The sequence below is a fragment of the Scleropages formosus genome, chromosome 17 (genome assembly GCF_900964775.1).
Source record: "Scleropages formosus chromosome 17, fSclFor1.1, whole genome shotgun sequence".
NCBI classification, from domain to species: domain Eukaryota; kingdom Metazoa; phylum Chordata; class Actinopteri; order Osteoglossiformes; family Osteoglossidae; genus Scleropages; species Scleropages formosus.
In genome coordinates, this window is record NC_041822.1 from 8,061,165 (window position 1) to 8,082,464 (window position 21,300).

General features: G+C 41.4%; 1 protein-coding gene across 1 annotated transcript; it reads right to left on the reverse strand.

Moving 5' to 3' along the window:
* Positions 1–1,152: 1,152 nt before the first annotated feature.
* Positions 1,153–7,625, reverse strand: LOC108938384 (sorting nexin-18-like). The gene is made up of 2 exons (XM_018758926.1): positions 5,918–7,625; positions 1,153–2,193 (listed from the first exon to the last, which is right to left on the reverse strand). The coding sequence occupies exons 1-2, from the start codon at positions 7,386–7,388 to the stop codon at positions 1,940–1,942; spliced, it is 1,725 nt and encodes a 574-aa protein (XP_018614442.1). The 5' UTR covers positions 7,389–7,625; the 3' UTR covers positions 1,153–1,939.
* Positions 7,626–21,300: the final 13,675 nt, after the last annotated feature.

The following is a 21,300-nucleotide window of genomic DNA, read 5'->3' on the forward strand; positions in this document are numbered from 1 at the left end:
TCTGTTTTCCTGGAAGTCATGTGTGTAAGGCAAGTGCTGCAATGCAAGCCTACCACTCCAGGAGCATGTTAACAGCATCAGAAAGGTCTGACACACACAAGAATGCAAGACTGACTCACTGACTACCCTTTTTCTTTCATACATATGTAACGTTTTAATAAAAACAAAATTGCAAATGAAATATCTGATTTGAAAACTGTAAAAATCCTGCTGTATATGTAAATATAAATGTTAGAGTCTCATTTTCATAAACAAATATAAACACATTTACTTATTTAGCAGATGCTTTGCTCCAAAGCAACTTCCAATGCATACTATGTAGTGTCATCAGCCCACACACCTTATTCACCAAGGTGACTTACACTGCTAGATACACTACGTACTTACACTGGGTCACTCATCCATACAGCAGTGGAACACACTCTCTCTGTGTCACTCACACACTATGGCTGAACCTGAACAGCATGTCTTTGGACTGTGGGAGAAAACACACAAACACATGGGGAGAACGTGCAAACTCCACACAGACTGAATGGAGATAAATCCACATCTCTCGTACCATCCATTTGCTGTGAGACAGCAGCGGTACTCACTGTGCCACCGTGCCGCACCAATACAATTTTGCAAAATACAATTTCACAATCGTTAAAGCCACTTAAAACTTAGGAAATATGTTCTCCAGCTGTGTGTCAGAGGCAGCCTGAACATACATACACATCCCTATAACACGCACAACTAGCCACAAAAAAGAAAGATGAGTAAGAGCCTCTTCAGAGTTAGAATATTATCTTGTTATCTCATGTCATGGGTTTGAAGGGATAAAAAAAGGCACCAGTCAGTGTAGAGGTTCCTCTTCCTTAACTCGCTTCTGTGCTCTTCCCCTTTCTTTAATATATACCAGCTCCTAGCGAAGAGTTAAGACTCAACTGCACAACACAGTCTTACTTTGCCATGGAATGCAAGTCTCACTGGACTGGAGTATGACAGGAAATGCTGTCTGAGCAGAAGCCAATAAGCATCTTTGCAGCTTTTCTTCTCCAGGCACTGTAGAGTAAGGTTTTCAAACTCACAAACGGTTCGTGTATACGCTTGTATTTGCTGAAACCAATTCTGTAGCTTTAATTAACTCAGTCAATTGTTATGTCTCATAAATATTTATTATAGATCACTTCTTCACATTTCCAAAAATATTTCTTAATGTATGTTATATGACTCTTAATTTACCCACCCAAAAAGGCAACTGTCCAAATACAGAAACTAAGTCGAAGCAAACGCAAAATATATACTATTCTTCCGTCTTTGATAAACCTGCCAAAAATTAAAAGCAAGTGTGCACAAAGACACACGCACTCTATAGATGGTACATTCCATGAGTTCTAAGACTTGCCACCATCACACCATAGCCAGTCTTATAACTTCTTGGCTGCAATGTCATCACACAGTAGCTAGTCTTACAACTTACTGAGTGTACTGCACATTTTAAGTTACATATAGAAAGAATAGGCAGATTTAGAAGGTGCAAGTGGCAAATGTAAACTTCTTGTTGATCCCGGAATCTATGCTATGGGCATATATGATAAAATCTTACAAAGGCCTAGCAAAGTTAATTTTCACTGAATAGTTCTTTTATTGTAATATACGGTTTTGTTACTTGATACTTAAAAGCCAATGCCGTATTTCTTCTGACATTCATAAAAGATGTTTTGCACACAGGTGTGTACATTCCATTTAAAATGTATTTTATCAACAGTTCTGTTCAAAATTTTTAGGACTGCAGACTCCTGTACATACTTTGTGTTTAAGAAAGGAGTTTTTTTTTTTTAAAAGAACCCTTCTGAGCCTCAGCCATAAAATCCAGACTTCAGGGAATACAATTCACTTGAACTAGATAAGAATGAAAAACAACACTTTTGCTCTCCATTCCCCTGCAGACTCCACCTTATGGACTGTCATACTTCTGTAGTGCCTCCTCCAGCTTGCTAGTGATCTTCCGGAAAAATCCAATCTGCTCTTGAAGGTAGTGCTGCATCTGGGCCCGGAAGTCGCGCACACGGATCTGGTGGAAGTGGTTAATCTCGGCAAGTGTGGCAAAGGAGATGATATTGCAGCGCTCCCGGATACCCTCAGAATGTGGGTGATCCACCTTGCCCTCTTCTCCGTGCTTTTGGCTTTCCTTCACCTTGGTCAGAGCACCTACCGAAGTGGACAGAGGGTCAATAAAAATGAAACCAGTTACTGCCTGAAGCCACTGACATATCTAACTTCTGCACAAAATGACTTATGATCACAACATTATGGAGATGTATACAAACAACAATCCACCAAGATGGTTAGATGGTCATTAAAGATAAACTTGAGATTTAATTGACAGTCTGGTATTATTTTCTTAATGTTGCAACAGTGTCAACACCAAAAATATTGAAATAAAAAGTCTTACACAGCTCAAGGCTGGATGCATTGGCATGCTGCCTTCCTGAAGCATTATTACATACCCTGCTATTTAACTGACTCATTGTTTGAAAGCAGTAATATCATCATGTTTTGGGGGTCAGTACTACACATGCTTCAGATTTATGATGGTTATATACAGATCAAATTACTTGCTAAAATACTAAAAACAGACACTGAATAAAACTAAATGTTTTAAAGAGAATATTTTTAATACAGTACATTACCTCTCTCTTCTGCCAGAAAATAAAGGTTTACAGTAGTCCAGCCTACTTGAAACAAAACCATGAAACAACTTCTCAGCATCTTGCCTACATAGGTATCGCCTTAATTTAGCTATATTTCTCAACTGAAGGAAACACAACCAAGTCAATGTAGCAATATGAAACTACCAATGACAGGTTTCCATTCAATAAATACCAAAGTCCTTAACACAATCTGTATGCTTGAAGCTTATCCCATTGGTGGCCAAGACTGGTGTGACTGTGTCTAGAGGTTCAGCATCACCACTCACCACAAGTACATCTGTTTTATTGGCATTCAGAGATTAAAAAATTACTCACCCATGATTCTATACTGGTAAAACAGTTTGCTAAAGACACTACATATGATGGGTCATCAGACTTAAAACATATAGCTGTGTGTCATCACAGTGAATGGAAACTTACATCATGTTTGAGAATAACATTCCAAAGGTAACATATAGACTGAGAACAATAATGGACCCAGCACAGAGCCTGAGGCGCACCATACTGAACCACAGATGAGAATGAATGGACGCAGTCATCAGATTTCAGTACAAACTGTTTATGGTTAGCTAAATATGAATGGAACCACTTCAGAACAGCGCCCCTTAGTCCAACCAGGTTTCTAAGTCTACTGAGTAGGATACTGTGGTCAACAGTATCAAATGCAGCATTCAAATCCAGTAACATAACAACAGAGATATGGCAAGCATCGGAGGGGGGGAGAGTATCAATAACAACAAAGGTGAGGGCAATTTCAGTGTTGTGACCAGGACAGAAACCAGACTGAAATTATTGAAATACATTATAATGATTAAGGTACTTTACAGTTTGGGAAGCTAAGATCTTTTCTAATATATTGGATAAAAACGGTAGATTCAAGATTGGTCTATAATTACTTGGGTTATTACAATCAAGATCTGATTTCTTTAGTAGGGGTCTTATAATGGTGACTTTAAAAGCACTCAGAACACAGCCATTCAGTAATGAGGTATTAATGATACTGACAACAGGTTCTCTGAGAATGGAAACTGCAAATTTAAGTACTTTAGTGGGAATTTGGTCTAAAATACAGGTAGTACATTTAATTGAGCGAATTAGCACACTGCATGGTGGCAGTCACAGCCTAAATGTAAAACATGAATGATATGTGAAGAAAAACATGTCTTGTTGTCTATTTTCTTTGTTTTGACTACATTTCACTATCACAGCACAATATTGGCTGCTATTGAAATGAGTAGATGCAATGTTGGCAGAGGTCATTGCCTTGAGATAAAAAGAGCACTTGTAGTGCTATATACGGGCAGTTTAATTTATGAATATGGCTCTGAATCAGATTTAATGTAACATGCATGATGTGAGTTAAATGGTGAAGAATTAGGCTATGTTTTGAACATTTCAGTTAGCAAGCTTCATTCTGCTTTTGAGTGTCAGAAATATTTGTTTTCCAGGTTTTAGTATGAGTTATTCTGACAAAATATTATCGTGAAAAGTGACATTTAGATTTATTCATTTAGCAGACGCTTTTGACCAAAGCAACGTACATCTCAGCAAAAGTATAATTTATGCATTACATTAAGAGGAGACATAGCTGCAGACATGAAAGTCTCAAGCAAACCTAGTTTGTTCCCTACCACTTGCTGCACCAAGGTTCATTGTTCGAGTAGGTGCATAAAACACAGGATAGACAAATCCCGATACCCTCCCACCAAATTTTTTTTTTTTTTTTTTAAATTATAAGATACACAAATGAGCAAGTACAATGCCAGAGTAATGGCTGAATAAAGGTTGTATCTGGGAATGCTTATGGAGTTACGATGCGTGAACAGTTACACCATAAAGTCACGCAGTTACACCCCCCAGCTCTCCAAGAACTGCACTCGTCCAGAGTCAGTAAAAGGGCGAGCAAAATCATTCTAGACCCCTCACATCCAGGCCACTTCCTCTTCGAACCCTTGCCATCTGGCCGGCGCTACAGAGCACTGTGCACCAGGACAGCCAGGCATAAGAAAAGTTTCTTTCCTCAGGCCATCTACCTCATGAACACCTAAATCTCTCCCCTAGAGAGTAAACCGTGCAATACATAATGCTATTTATATTTATAACTATTTATCACATTTCTCTTACTCACACTCCCTTGCATTTGTATCTAGTGACTATTTTTTGTATATTCGGTACTTTATATTTTTAAATATTTTTTATCCCTTGCTCACATACTCTGTCTTTTCACCTGTCTTGTCACTGTCATTCTGTCTGTGCTGTGGTAGTTCCTGTCACCAAGACAAATTCCTTGTATGTGCGAACATACTTGGCAATAAAGCTCGTTCTGATTCTGATTCTGATTCTGATAAATGAGCTGGAGAGACATCAAATTTTGAAACTTTTAAGTTATTCCCTACTGGTCAAAAAATCTGCTAGAAGGAAACCAGGAAGGACACACATTTCAGAACCGCTCGCCCCATATGGGGTCACGGGGAACCGGAGCCTACCCGGTAACACAGGGCGTAAGGCTGGAGGGGACACACCCAGGACGAGACGCCAGTCCGTCACAAGGCACCCCAAGCGGGACTCGAACCCCAGACCCACTGGAAAGCAGGACTGTGGTCCAACCCACTGCGCCACCGCACCCTCTCACCAGGAAGGACAACAAGCCATTTATGTCATTGGGCATACAAAAGGCTAAAAAAAATATCGTCCTGTTTCCTGGAGATGAATATAGTACATGCTCCAAGAGATGATTTACTGATCAACAATAAGGCCTCAAACAGTTTTACACCTACCCAGACTTCTTTGTACAAAAGAAGTGTCTTCTGTGTCATAAAGAAATAACTTCTTGTTAGTGTGAACGAGCTGATTTTAGAAACTTCTTCACTTAAGCAATACCTATGTTAAAGGCAAGGGGTTCAGACATGAGAAGAACCAAACAAATTGCTTTAACACCTATTAAAGGAGAAGTCCATGAAACCAAACTTATAGAACTGTGAAACTGTACACAAAGACTGTTGCACAGCCCTGGGAAAGAAAAAAAAAAGAGCTAAACTCAAAATAAACATGTAGCTAACACCTTTTAATTGTAAGTCAGAACAACAGTCTAGTAGCTGAAATAAAACTATGATACTTTGAGATTTTGGCCTAATTTTTTGTCAGAAAATGAAGTAGGTTAATATTTCAGTTGACATGAAACAGATTTGTTACAGGACTAGAAAGAAAATATAAGACATTACCTTTCTGGACATGGATGATGTCTGGGTAGTTAGCCAGATGTCCCTGATAAAGGGTTAACAGATCCATCACAGGCTCCAGGTCCTGCTTGGGCTGCTCTGTAAAATACTCGCCAATGGCATCATAGACCTCTCCAGTGAATGCTATGGCCTCATTTAAACCCACAGAGAATGGCTGCTGGTCAAGTTCAAATGCCTGACTGAGCACTTTGAAGGACTGTCCGACTTTCTGGTACTCTTTTTTAAACCCCAACATCTGCTTCCTGGCAAATTCACTTATGGTTGCACTGACATAGAGCACGCTGTCATCCATCTTCTTGGTGAAAGCCTTAAACCCGTCAATTTTGCTCTCTACATCTTGCAGATCGAGAGGGACCGCAGGTGTGCTGATGGTCAGGAAGAAACTGGCTCCCACCATCTCATCCTTCTCTGCTTTCCTTTTCCCTTGCTTCCAGGCTTTTTCATCTGTGCTGCTGCAGGTGAGGAAGTGCTGGAAAACATCACACCTGGCCAACACTGGATGACTGGTCATGTGGTTCATCCACCATATCAGTCCTTTCCTTCTCTTGGCAATGAAGTCCTCCTCAAACCTCCCTGTGGCCTGCTTCTCGGGGATATGGGGTATGGAGATGACCGGGAATTTCTCAACCAACCTGGCGTACAGCCAGTCAAAGTGTTTGTATCTCCTGTTCACCGGGTTCTGCGTGTGTGTGGGTGTGAGCTTATACGAAATGTAGCTTTTCATGCCTTTAAACTTGGTCTGTTTCGTAGGGTCATCAATGGTACACGTGAACGGGTAAGGGTTCTCCTGCCATTCCGGACCATACTGTCCCATCACCACACAGATCTTGTCCCCGTCCTTCACGAAGCCGGAGGCCTCCCCCAGTACGAACGCCTCCCCGCCGGATTTCACAAAAGTTGAGAACCTGTTGAGATTCCTGCCCACGGTTCCGGAACTCTTGGCTTGTTGAGGATAGCCTCCTCTCGCCACGGAGGTGGACAAGCGATATGTGGAAGGTCCGTTGCCCTGGAAGTCGGGGTCACCCCCCCCTGCGCCCGCGGGCTCATCCGCAGCGGCTGAGCTGTCATCCCAGTCATCGTCCCAGTCTTCCTCGCTCCCGTGATGACTCACCTGATACTTGTGCTGATTCTGGGACGGAGCAGGCAGGATGGCGAAGCTGGGAGCCACGGCTTTGGGAAAGCTGGGAGCCACGGCTTTGGCGAAGCTGTCCACCTGAGCGTCCGCTTTGAAGGAGGCGGTGCCGCCGTGTCGCGAGGGAGTCACCGCGTCCCCTCTGAGTACCTCCACGTAGGAGGCGGGGAAGAGCCCCCTCTCCCCGCGGGCGTTCGTGCCTTCCAGCCAGCCCTCTATGTCCTGCTCGCTGTGCAAAACAACCACTTCATTCTCCTTCACTGTGATCTCGCCCGGGTTTTCGGAGTTGAACTCATACAGGACCCTTGCCTTCAGCGCCATTAGTTTGGCACGAAGCCGAGAAAACAGAGCAAAACCAGCAAAACGCGCTCTGACGAGGATTTCGTAAAAACTACTTTACTCACAGGCACTATTATGAATTTCCACTTCTCCTGCTGTCAGCACCGTCACCATCAACGCAAAACTCGTTATGCAGCAGCCTCTTCAGGGCTTAACACCAAAAACTAGTTTAAAGTTTAAAATTCTCACTCCAACCGCCGCCCCTTTCGTAACTGTTCAAAAAAATTACCTCAGTGAGACACAAACTCAGGCTGAATAATAGTGGGAGGAGTCAAGCGGGGCTTGGCCAATCAGAGAGCAAGGACCTACTTGAGGACGGGGATATGCTAAATAAGTCGAAGTGAAATAAGTAAAACTGACTGTAAAACAAAATGCGTGACGCTGCTTCTGTTCATTATCGCAAAATCCAAGGTTTTCTTATGAACATAGGACGGAACATGTCTTCTTGTGAACATAGGAAGTACAATTTAACGTGGTAAATGTATAATGAAGCGCATGCACCATAATCCTTTCACCATGGCATGATTACGATATGTCATTGTTGATTGTGCAGGAGTCTCATTTATGCCAAAAGACGTTATTAAACTAAAATGAAGATAGAGTACAGCGCAGCAGACTTTAACTTTTCAAACTCACACTGCAGTTACATGGCACTGGAAATAATTATTTTATCCAATGACTTTACATTTATTTATTTATCAGACACTTAAAGCAACTTCCCACGAACTCTATTTAGTGTTACCAGCCTACACACCTTATTCACCAAGATGACTTACGCTGCTAGATACGCTACTTCCAATGGGTCACTCATCCATACATCAGTGGAACACACACTCTCTGTCACTCACATGCTACAGGTGAACCTGGACAGAATGTCTTTGGTAGGAAACCAGAGCACCCAGAGGGAACCCACACAGGCACAACATACAAACTCCACACAGACTGAGCAAGTAATTGAACCCATGTCCTCCCACACCACCCAGGTGCTATGAGACAGCAGCACTACTTGCTGTGCCACCATGCTGCCCAACTGGATACACCTTTACAACTGGATAGTTGTGTTTGGAATAACTGACCAATGTGTATTGTGTTTCCAGCCTACGCAATCCTTATATTTCATTGTCATTTTGATATCTGGGAGAATACTGGTATGAAAACTCATATTTAAGGAGGTCTAGAACTTAAAATGATTCAAGTGCAAACTATGTGTAACAAATTTTCATATAATGTTCACATTTCTATTATTTAAGAGTGCAATCTGCCTGGAATAAAACCGGGGGAAAACATAGGTCTACTAGTTTTATGAATGGCTGTAGGATCACATTTTAAAATTGTTGGAATCTTCTGGAATTAAAATATACTCTACATCTCAGGCTTGTTGAACTGATCGAATTATTTCAAACAAATCTGTTTGCAACGGATGGCTCTTAAGTAAAATGGACCTAGGAGTAATGTCCACTCTTTACTGCTGTCCAAAAGCTGAGTCTTTGCCTTCAACCTTCGGTATTCCATCATGACACTGTAGCGCCCTGAAGCTACTAATTGGAACAGCTAGACAGTGATACTACCTGGTAAAAGTGTGCCAGACAAACCCATGCTCATCTGTCTTTAGAGCATGTTGAGCTCTTACCAACTGCTGGTCTTCACAGGTCTTCAAAACAATGTCCACTTGTCACAAGTGAGTTATGCCCAAGATCAACTAGAAGGTGAGTTCTCTCCCAGGTTGGTTCCTGCGAATGGCTACCCCTTCAATTTCCAGTCTACACTCCTGGGAAATCAGGGCCTGGAAGGACAAAAAGGCAGTGGCTCTTGCCCCAGTTTTCACATTTCTAAAAGGGACTGGTAGCACACTGGTTCTCTGATCAAGTGCTTTGTGGGGACACTTAATGGGGCTGGAAGGCCTGTTCCTTGAGTGCCCGGTTCGTACTGGAGCGTTAACTCAGTGAGGTCTATAAAAACGTCCAGTGTGTCAGTGTTTGGTAGATGGGTGAGGATTTGATTCTGTTTCAGAGTTGGCTAAAACACGTTCAGATGCTGAGATAAAGCATGCAAACAATACATTTTCAGTTATTGGCCTAAAATTATAATTCCACTTTGTCTTAAAGCAGAGCATGTTATTTACTGTCGATATTCAAAATAGTTTTTTCTCCCTGTACTCTACTGTACCGTAACAAGTGCGAGAACATGGACTCTAAGGGTGAATGGATCTGACCTGTCGAGACATGGGCTCTGGCTGATCGGCGTAAACTGAGAACTGCACACAGTGTTGAAACACAGCTGGACAAGGCAAGCAGGGAAAGGACATTCATATCATGTTAATTATGAAGCTGAACTTTGGTCTTCATTGTGGCAACTGTAAAGATCGATAATGATCATTCAAACCGAAGTTGATGCACAGCAAAGTGAAGGAAATTCAGTATGCTGATTCCTCAAAGGAACATAAATCAGCAGATTTAGGCATATTAACTGACAGATATAATCTGAAAATGCCTTTGCATGAGAATAGCTGAGCCATCCATCTTAACTAAATGACACCTTTTGTTCAAGATGTAATATCCAAAACAATTTGCTTTACAATATGCTGAAAATAAAACGCTTTATTTACAGGTTTCGAAAAAAAATCATTCCTATTATCACCAGTAGAGGACAGTATACATAATGTTACCTTTCTAACTGACTTCATTACTTATTTTTATCATCTGTTAACATGAGGCACGCATGGTAGAAAAAAAATTTTGACTTAAGATTATGTTTGTTTGTGGAAAGTAAAGTAAGCTTGCACAGAGTGAGTAACAGTCGTGTATAAATCTGGGTGGTGTCACAACCGTGCCCGCACCTCAACCAGCCGCACCTGATTCCGAGTAGGCACCTATCCGTAATCGGAACACTCCAGGTATAAACAACAATCCACAGCCCCTTCCCACTTGCAGAATCTCTTTGAGACAACTGTTCCTCCTGCGGTCACGACTCTTCCACAGCACCCTACCTGGTCTCTTTTGTGTACCTCCCTCCTTGCTCCCTCGGCCACCTCCTATGGCACCGAACTTCACAACGCCTTCATTGGCCATATTCTTGATTTCTCCCCTCATACCATGTTTGTGCTTCAGATTCACCACACTTGTCCCAGACTACAAGTATTACCTTGTCCCAAGCAACTTTGATGTAAACGATCCCACAATTGGGTCCACACCTGGGTCTCTGAGGAGAGGACACACCCAAGATGGGATACCAGTCTGTCACAAGGCACCCCAAACAGGACTTGAACCCCAGACCCCCCAGACAGCAGGACCCAGCCAAACCCACTGCACCATCATGCCCCCTAGCTTCAGCAACAACATACAGTACCTAATTGTTGAGTAGGGAGCAAGCAGTGCAGTGATTAGGGATGATAACTTTTAATGTGCAGTGTGCTACTCAGAATCCAGCTCCTGCCACTACTGTAGAACAAAGCACTGATGTTGAATCAGTTAAAAACACCCATTCCGTAACAAAATAACAATAGAAAGTTTTGTTTTAAATATGTTAGAAGACAGTTGTTTTTGAGCAGTTCCATTGGTGCTGCTGTAGCTTTTGAGTACTGACCTGTACGCTAGAGCTGTCTGTAATAAACAGACAGCTAAAATACTCCGGGTAACAGCATGGCTACCAATGTTTCACATTTTTGTTTGAAATGGTACAAATTAAATCTTTGGCACACTTTTGTTTTTGGCCTGTATGCCACCTGGGGTGATGGGAAAAACTTAAATGGTAAAAATGCACTTAATTATAGCGGTTAAAAATGTCAGTTATTCTTTAGAGTTGGCAAAATAACTCTTGCACCATGGTATGTGGAGTACAGTAGATTGGCCAAGAAAATAAGGTCATTTGTTGGTCTTGGGTTTAATTAAGGAACCACTTTTGTTTGAAATCCAGTGTTTCATGAATCAAAATGGTATTCCTTTATTAACAGTGAGAATTCACCATTATTCAGTGTTATAGACTATTACACACGGTTACACAAGGACTTGTCCATATTTCATAGAGCATTTCTACACTGGGATGTTATTTACTGATGCAGTTGGGGCTTAAGTACTTTGTTCGATGTTGCATTAACGGATTGTGAAGCTATTTGCTTCTGCAACTGGTAACAATACTTATTTACATGGCCATTAAGGACTACTTTTCACCACACGGGTGATTGAGCAGTTTGTTCTAGTTTAAGCTTTAGCTCAGGATTTATTTTATAGAAGTACTTATTTTGAAAGTCAGTTCCTTTGGTATTTCATGTATAACTCATGTGCTAATTAAAACATTTCTGCAATACCATCTGGATCGTGGTCGTCTGCATCTGTAATGCATGTTCCACATTATTCTGTGTTTTTGACTTAATGACTCAGGATATGAGTAAATTCTAGTAGCATTTGTTGAGCTTTTACACATCCAGGTTACTGACTCCACTGGAAGTGGTGCAGTAAAAGCCACCGGCGGTGGACACCATAAAGGCCTGTAAGCAGAAAAATTCCACTCAGCTGGTGACTGATTGGCACTTGAATTGATCTGTAAACAGACAATGGTCACTCATCTAACTGCTATAACTGGTGTGGTCCGTTGCTACAGTTATTGGCTTCTGACTGTCATGGGAAAAAAACGAGGTAAAAACTGTAGGTTTCAGCAGCAAAGACGCAAAGAATATCTGATCAGTGTTTCCAAGAAAATGCCCAGCAGCAAAAACTTTACTGCTAACAAACTTATTATTTTTAATAGACCACTTTGCTGACAAGGTCCATAACTGTTTTTTCATACTGAATTTGTTAGTTTAACATACAGTATGCAAAAAAATAAAGAAGAAAATAAAAATGAAAAATAAAAAAAAAAAATCAGGGAGGGGGCAAATACTTTTTCACGGCACTATACAGAAACATTTAACCAGCTTAACTTTGTATTACTGATATGATTCAGTTGCCTTAAGTTGGGCAGCTACTGGCTTAGGGGTTAGAACTGCTGCCTGTGGATCCAAAAGTTGCAGCAGGTTTGTATCTCACTTCTGGCTGTAGTACCCCTGAGCAAGGTACTTATCAAAAACTGCTCCAATAAAATTACCCTGCTGTATAAATGGGTAAATAATTGTAACTAGAGTCATGCTGTCAGTTGCTTTGGAAAAAAGTGTCTTGTACATGTATTGTTTATGATTATTGGGAAAATCTCAAATGTGGTTTATAAATAGTTTACAAAACTTATCGTCACTGGGTATTCCTATAGATATCCTGTCAGCGTTCTTTCAAGTGCTTATCGTAACCCTTCTTTTATCTCGTGAAAATGTTTTAAACACATGCAGTGTATTTGAATACAAACCTCTTTATGAACATAAATAGAACATGCTAATGTATAGACACACACACACACTGTCAAAAACTGCCCCCACCAACCAGGGTCGCAGCGAGCCGGAGGCTAACCTGGCAACACAGGGTGCAGGGCTGGAAGGGGAGGGGACACACCCAGGGGAGGGCACCAGTCCATCACAAGGCACCCCAAGCAGGGCTTGAACCCCAGACCCACCAGAGAGCAGGCCCTGGCCAAATATATAGCCTATATGATGGGAATTATTTTTAAAGGGCATATCCCTACAAGTATAGCTACATGATATTACAGGTGGCAGATTTTGTGTGGGGGAAGAAGGCTCTGGCCAAGCATCATTGCAGAGGACCAGGTGTTATTATTGTCTTATTTGTCTAAAATGAGCTGATTAATCTCTTTGTTTGCCCTCAATTTACTAGTTGGCAGTAGAGCTAATGGAAAATGTGTGATGGATGGGCGCCGGGAAATACGGTCGTTCATATTGTGCAAAAGCAGGTGAACAGGTTTGACCACAGGCGACTCCTAGACATGTAAAAGTGGGAACCCAACAGCCACCACCCTTCCTTCCTCGTGTTTCCGCGCGTGTTTTTCCTGTTTCATTCAGATGTGTAGCTTCTCCATAATCCCTAATCCAATTAATGAGTTTTATTTTGGAAAGCGCTGCCCACTGATCCTTTAATCTCCATCGAGGTGTCCCGGAGCTGATCTGGTCGAGCTGCAGTACGTGAGCGCGGCGCCCAGGGAGACCCGCTGCCTCCTCTTCATCCACATCATCCTCCTCATCCTCCCCTTCCGCGCTCGGCCTCCTTCGCTTTTGCCCGAGTGTTTCTCCACGGGGGTGCGGGCGCGGGCGTGACGCTACAGGCTGGAACCATCATGACCATGTCCGAATGCATGCAGCTCTCCTTGTCCCTTTGCCGGATTGGCTTCTACACGGTAAGGTGAACATCAGTACTACCCCCCCCCCCCCCAACTGGTGGGTAAACAGCCTTTGCTTGATGTGAAAGGTCTTTACTGAATGAATGAATTTTTTTTTATCAATGGACGGCGCGCACCTCCTACACCCACTACTACACATGTTCAGGCGATGTCCGACTGTAGAGGCTCCTCTTGCAGGGTCACGGCACTGAATAGAAAGCGGGCAACGCGACCGTGTGTAACCTGAGTGAAACGGACATCTTCTTAAGGAAGAAATGGCCGCAAATTTGGACCTATGATGTGTGAACTATCCACTCCGCTCCACTTTATTGCAGAAAAGGAACAGCGCTGCATTGAAACACAATAACATACAACATAACATACTTTCTGAAGCTTTTTTTTCTATTTTATTGCAGAAAAGGAACAGCACTGCATTGAAATACAATAACATGCAATAAAGGGAAAAGGAAGAAAAAAATAACAGTAGCATCTCATTCAATACCAAAAATGTGATCACAATTCTTAATAAACTTGTTCTTCTTATTGTTATCAATGAGTTTAACAGAGTTTACAGTAGGGGAAATCTCAGCAAGAAAGGCACCGAATCTAGGCAAAGTCTTGAGAAATTTGTTTTTGTGAATAGAAAATTTGCAATGCAGCACGAAAAAGTTAACAACAAGATCAATAGCATGGTCACTTCCAGAAAAATAAAGAAATATATCTTTCAGTGAAAACCTGAAGGGGGGTGCGGTGATGCTGTGGTGCAGTGGGTTGGACTGGGTCTTGCTCTCGGGTGGGCCTGGGGTTCATGTCCTGCTTGGGGTGCCTTGTGATGGACTGGTGTCCTGTCCTGGGTGCCAGGTTAGGCTCCGGCTCCCCCCGACCCCCTATGGGACAAGCGGTTTGGACTGTGTGTGTGTGTGTGTGTGTGTGTGTGTGTGTGTGTGAAAACTTAAAATCAAGTTTCATATAAGCAGATAAATAACAACTTGAGTCCTCCCAATGAGATTTAACCTCAAGGGTAGAATAAATGAAGCAAAGTTTCTTCCTCAACTTTGCAGAAAACACATAAGTTTGAGAGACATACTTTCTGAAGCTGCTTCTGTTGTGGCTCGTGACATGATGACGTCGCTGGCGCTCTTTATAAGCAACTTCTCCGAGTGGCCGCGAGACCGCGCGAAAGATGAGAGAAGCGCGTCGCCCCTTAAGTCCGAGTGCGACTCTTCTTATGACGAGCAGATCGCATGGTTTCGGTGCATTTTGGTGAACCCCGAGAAAGGGAAACTTGTGGTTTAGGACATTTATGACAGGCGCACTCTACTACTATTAATTTTACCAGAAAAATACCAAAGCTGAATTAAGAAAAAACTTGACTTCTGAAGAGAAACAGCCAAGATTAACTTTAAACACCTTTTCAGCATTAGATATCCAGTAAAGCATGCCATGTATTCAACACTTGTTTTTCATTTAGAAATCATAGGTAGGCTGCTAATATTCATGGGGGGAAATCAAATGTCGACAATTAGTAGCCAGTTCAAATTTGGTTGTGCATTGAAATCTTTGATGCATTGCACATCCAGGCTGAAAAAAAAATGATATGAAAAGCTGTGTATGGACAGATTGTTTGAAGTCTGTTAATTGCATATTGTGTGGATTGAAATGACTGAAATCACTTTTGCCCTTTGCTGTAGTTTATTTGGTGAAAATGCACATCTGAAACATCAGAGACTGTAGACTTTTCTATGATAAATACAGTAGCAAACATCTTTATCTAATAGAGCTATTATTTCTACATTTCTTGAAATGACTCTGGGTTCCAAATTCCACTTTACAACATTGAATGGACTCAGCTGGAGAAAATGGTATGTGACACTAGGGAAACAATGGAATTAACAGACTGGTTTGTGAACTGTAAAGGAACATATGTTTAAAGATAGCAAAACAACATGTTTAATACATGAGTTCTGAAGATGTATAAGATAGAGGAAGAGAAAAAAGAAATCTAAAATAAAATATAGTGTACTTAGATTAATATTTTGCTTATTTCAGTATTTTTTTTGCACCAAACTGTACACATTATACTTTAAAAAGTTTAATGATTACAAAATGATAGCTTGGAGGGATGTGGGAAAATTGTCCCTCGATTTACAGCGACCTGTTATGAGGTCTAGAATACAATGTGTTATGCAATATTTTTTTTCCAGTTTAATTACTTGTAGCACTAACCCTTCAACCATTACAGTGTTTATTGTATTGAGAGCAAATAATTTATTGATAACTGAATATGCTATCGCTCTCCTTACAGCAGAAGCTTTTTATTGGCATAAATTCTATTCATGGAAAGAAACTGTAATTATATTCTTTAAAAAAAGTATTTCCACATGTTCGAGCCTTAAAGGATGTAATGCAACGGGGCATTGAGGATACGGTATTTCCATATTTTGATATATTTTCAGTTGATATAGATTCTACAGAAATTTAATCCTTTGTCATTCCAGGCATTTTGCAATTTGCAAATAAATTGAGCATTTATTCCATAACTAGGCTTAACTATTCTCACAGCTACTGTACCAGGAATTGTATAAGGGAATGTGTATGTTTTAAGTTTTTTTAATATTTATAATTCAGGGACAAAAAAATGCAATATTTCATGTGTGATGAAGTACCATTCACTGAAAAGTCCATAATCCAAAAAGATGTCCAGAGTTTGTATTAGTCCATATATATAGATCAAATGTTTTATAATTAATAAATATTTGCAATTTTTTAGAGTTGCAAGATATGCATCACCTCTCAGAGCACTGTAATGATAGTAGATCAATACAATATCAGTTCTAGAAATGTCTTATAGGCATTTAATAAAACCTTACAATTGAACTGAATGTGAAGATTGAACGTAAAGGACAGCTGGTAGTGTAAGGGTTTGGCTCCGAAGGTTGCAGGTTTGATCCCCGCCTCCAGCTGTAGTACCTTTGAGCAAGGTACTTACCCTAAAATTGCTCCAGTAAAATTACCCAGCTGTATAAATGGGTAAGTGGGTGGCACAGTGAGTACTGCTGCTCTCTCACAGCGTCTGGGTGGTGTGAGAGGACGTGGGCTCGATCCCTGCTCAGTCTGTGTGGAGTTTGCACGTTCTCCCCATGTGTTTGTGGGTTTTCTCCCACAGTCCAAAGACATGCTGTTCAGGGTCCCCCACAGTGTGTGAGCGACAGAGAGAGTGTGTGTGTGTTCCACTGATGTATGGACGAGTTACCCATTAAGTAGTGTATCTAGCAGTGTAAGTTACCTTGGTGAATAAGGTGTGGGGGCTGATAACACTACACAGAGTTCATTGGAAGTTGCTTTGGAGAAAAGCATCAGCTAAATAATTGTAAGTACCTTCCCATTCTAAGTTGCTTTGAACAAAAGTGTCAGGTTAAGGTAGAATATGCTTAGAAAAATTGGTAGATAAATGTGGTCTTTTTCTGCTCATGGGTGAGCATTCAAATCCAGCCCTGGTAATATAGAGTTTGCGTGTTCTCCCTGTGTTTCTGCAGGATTCATCCCATGGCACAAAGATATGTAATTTCAGTGAACTGATGGCTAGATTTGCCTTGGTGTGTGTGTGTGTGTGTGTGTGTGTATACATGTGTATGTATGAGCGCTGTCCCTCCCAAGGACCTCACCTTGCACCCTGTGCCCCCCCAGGTTGGGATTTAAAACGGAGAATAATGTTTATAATTCCTTCAAATTAGCTTTTCAACAATGTAAAAGACTTTGCTGAAGTAAGTGCCACCGTGTAACTGAGGGTGGCTGATAGTGTAGTGATTTGTGCTGCTCCCTTTGGGTCCAAAGGCTGCTGGTTTGAGTCTTACCTACTGTTTGTAGTACTCGTGAACGATGTATTTACCCCAGATCGCTCTGTTGAAAATGCCCAGCTGTATAAACGGATAAATAACTGTTTGACTGCTTTGGAGAAAAGTGTCAGCTAAATAAATAAATGTAGCTGGTTTAGGTTTGAATCAGGTAAAGAAAGGTTAATTAGAAATCCTAAAATGACACTCTGTTGTCCTCTAGTGTTCATGGTCCTACTTTACGTCTACTAAAGTAAAGTGCAGTGTTCTCTTCGGAGCTGTTTCGCGCGTCGGCTGGATGCTGCACCGCATGTTCTTTTTCATCACTTTACATGCAAGTGTGAGGGCTTTTGACAGTGTGTTCAGTTGAAAGTGTGCTTGATTACCATATTGGTGGGTAGCATGTTTTTTTTTTAAATATCGGAATAGAAAAATTAGAATTAAATAGTATGGAGAGTGTGAGTGACACAGAGAGAGCGTGTTCCACTGATGTATGGATGATGGATGAGTGACCCAGTGTAAGTAGTGTATCTAGCAGTGTAAGTCACCGCGGTGAATAAGGTGTGTGGGCTGATAACACTACATAGAGTTCATTGGAAGTCGATTTGGAGAAAAGCATCTACTTCATAAATAAATGTATGTATGTATGCAGAGTCAATGGTAGAAATATTTCAGTTGTGGCACTCTATGAAATATTTTCATAAGTATCTTTGAAAAATTTTTGCTTCTTTGCATCGAGTAGTGCTACTCTAGTCCATTTTAGGTTGCAAATTTGCGTATGTAGACCACCCCACCCCAATTTCTGAAAAATGAATTTATTAATAAACTTGACAGAATTTCATTTTATATAAGCAAGACCTACAGCGTAAACTCATTAGCTCTGTAGGAAATTAAATTGTCTGCATGTGAATCTAAGGTAAGGAAACTTGCATTAATTGTCCCATTTAGCAGAGGCACCCTGGAAGCTAATCTGCTGATAGAGGTAATATTTTGTATTTTACAGTCAATGATGGAAGAGTCACTGTTGCAGGTTTGCAGCATAATGGGCAGCCTATTCAAAAGTCCAGGTAATGTGCTCCTGCTGCAACTATTACAGTACATCGGCGCCCTGGAATTACAAGCGCAAACTGGCACCCGAAGTATGGTCATAAACCAATCTGTTCGTAAATCCAAACTGACGTGGACTATTAAGGTACAATCAATAAAAGGTTAATAATGCAGACTTTCCCGGGTTTATTTATGAGTTAGATTCAGCAGATGTCTCTGATATGGCTACAATAAAGAAATAAATTCATTTAATTAACAAAATACATTATTTTGAAACATTTATTAACTCCGAGTTAAATTAAAATGAAAACAAACAAAAAAACTTTAAAATGACGAAAAATAAAAAATGATTTATCACTGCAACCTGCTGCACAGTGCCGAAACACCGCAGGCCGGAGTTCAGGTAACGTTTTCCTGCACTTGTTTTGTTCTCTGTGAGTTTTTCTAACATCTGCTCTCTCTTTCCATCAATACAGGTGACTTTCACTCTACCATTGACAGAAATCTCAGACAACAGATTCAGGCCAAAGTAAAGAGACGTGAAAAATAGCTGCACCTTAAAAAAATTTGTAACTTGAGCCCTCAGAACCCAAATAGCCAGTTTACATTTTTTTTTCTGCTAACTCCTCTATGAGGGATTTCTGAACATGCACTACATATTTACATGTATTCATTTAGCAGATGCTTTTCTCCAAAGTGACGTACATCTCAGAGAAAATACAATTTGTGCAGAGAGAGAGAGAGAGAGTTGCAGACGTGTGATTCTTAAGTTAATTTAGTTTGTTTCTTTCCAACCAGGGGGGCACGGTGGTGCAGTGGGTCTGGGGTTCAAGTCCCGCTTGGGGTGCCTTGTGACGGACTGGTGTCCCGTCCTGGGTGTGTCCCCTCCCCCTCCGGCCTTTCGCCCTGTGTTACCGGGTAGGCTCCGGTTCCCTGCAACCCCGTATGGGACAAGCGGTTCTGACAGTGTGTGTGTGTTTCTTTCCACTTGATACACTGATGTTCATCACTCAAGTAAGTGCACAAAACCCAGGATAGAAGAATCCAGATCACCTTCCTACAGTTTTTTTTTTTTTTGAAAAGGTACACAAACATTTACATACACTACAGGAGAAGCGGCTGTGTAAAGGCTTATTTGGGCATGGTCGTAAAGTTACGGCGCATGAACATTTACACCATACGTGAGCTGGAGAGACCTCGGGCGAAGTGAGTCCGGAAAAGGTGAGCTTTCAGACCCTTCTTGAATGTAGACAGAGTTTCAGCAGTTCTGAGTGAGAGGGGGAGGTCGTTCCACCACAACGGAATCAGAACCGAGAACCTCTGTGCTTTTGCTTTTGGACCTTTCTTGTGTGGGACCACCAAGTGTAGCAGTCTGGTTGAGGTGTAGCAGATGATCAGGTCTTGTAAATAGCTGGGAGCAGTTCTATTGATGCATTTGTAGGCTATAATCAGGGTCTTAAATTTGATCCGGGCAGCTAGGAAGCCAACGCAAAGAGACGACTGGAGGAGATACATGGGAACACTTCGGAAAGTCAAAAACAACTCGTGCAGCAGCGTTCTGTATCAGCTGCAGAAGCGGGAAATATATACATATACCGTCTCTTTTTTATTTTTTAATTTGCGTTGTTTTATTCCCACTGCTTTTCCCTTCCCCGTGTTTCTCCCAACTGGAACTGCTGAAGTACTCTTTCTTTTCAGTTATGCTTTGACCATGAGTATTTTTTTTTTTTAAAAATCCCAAGTGTTTTTTATTTAATGACAGCTTTTAAAGAAGCACTTGTCGCCATCACTTTCACGCAACATTTTCATGTAACCAAGGCCACGACTTGCAACATCGAGGCGTCCTTTCATTCGGTCGTTTTGCTTTCCCGCGTCGCCACACGACTAGCAAGTCTCGCGAAGCCACCGCGCGCCTTACCTTTGACAGCCGGCAGGGGGCAGTACTGCACCGCTCTTCAGTGCCTGCGCGCGGAACGGTCTCGTGGCTCAAGTAACCTGCTGTGCTTCGCCGCGGATTTGGAAGAACGTCAGATTGTCATTGGCATTCAAGATGTCTACATGTTCAATATGTATATTTGTTTAATATGCTCGTAAAATTAATGCATGTCTTTTTCAGCTACAATGCCGTGTGATCTCATAACATGGGCTGAATAATATTAGTCTTCCTTAGGTGATTACAGACCTCATATCTGACTGTAAACCATTTTGAAGTGAGTGCTTGACATAAGTTGACTTGGCAGAGGGATGTGCCCCCTTTTTATTTGTTGTTCAATTACAGAAATAATTTTAAAAAATCAAAATTACATTTACGTTACATTTATTAAGCAGACACTTTTCTCCAAAGCAACTTCCAATGAACTCTATGTAGTGTTATCAGTCCACACACCTTATTCACCAAGGTGACTTACACTGCTAGATACACTACTTACACTGGGTCACTCATCCATACATCAGTGGAACACACTCTCTCTCTGTCACTCACACACTATAGGTGAACCTGAACAGCATGTCTTTGGAGTGTGGGAGGAAACCAGAGCACCTGGAAGACTTACACTGCTAGATACGCTTCTTACAATGGGTCACTCATCCATACACCAGTGTAACACGCTCTCTCTGTGTCACTCGCACACAAATGTCACGCACGAAAATGACTGAAAGTAACGTGGAGTGTTAACAACACTAATAGAGCATAATAGTAACTTCTGATGGAAAGGTACTACCTGAGCTATGGAGACACAGGGGATGCAGGGTATAGCTGCTGG

Coding starts and splice junctions, on each gene's coding strand:
- LOC108938384 (XM_018758926.1), bottom strand. CDS start 7,388: ATGGCGCTGAAGGCAAGGGTCCTGTATGAGTTCAACTCCGAAAACCCG. Junction 2,194..5,917: donor CATCATCCATGTCCAGAAAG/GTAATGTCTTAT, acceptor CCACTTCGGTAG/GTGCTCTGACCAAGGTGAAG.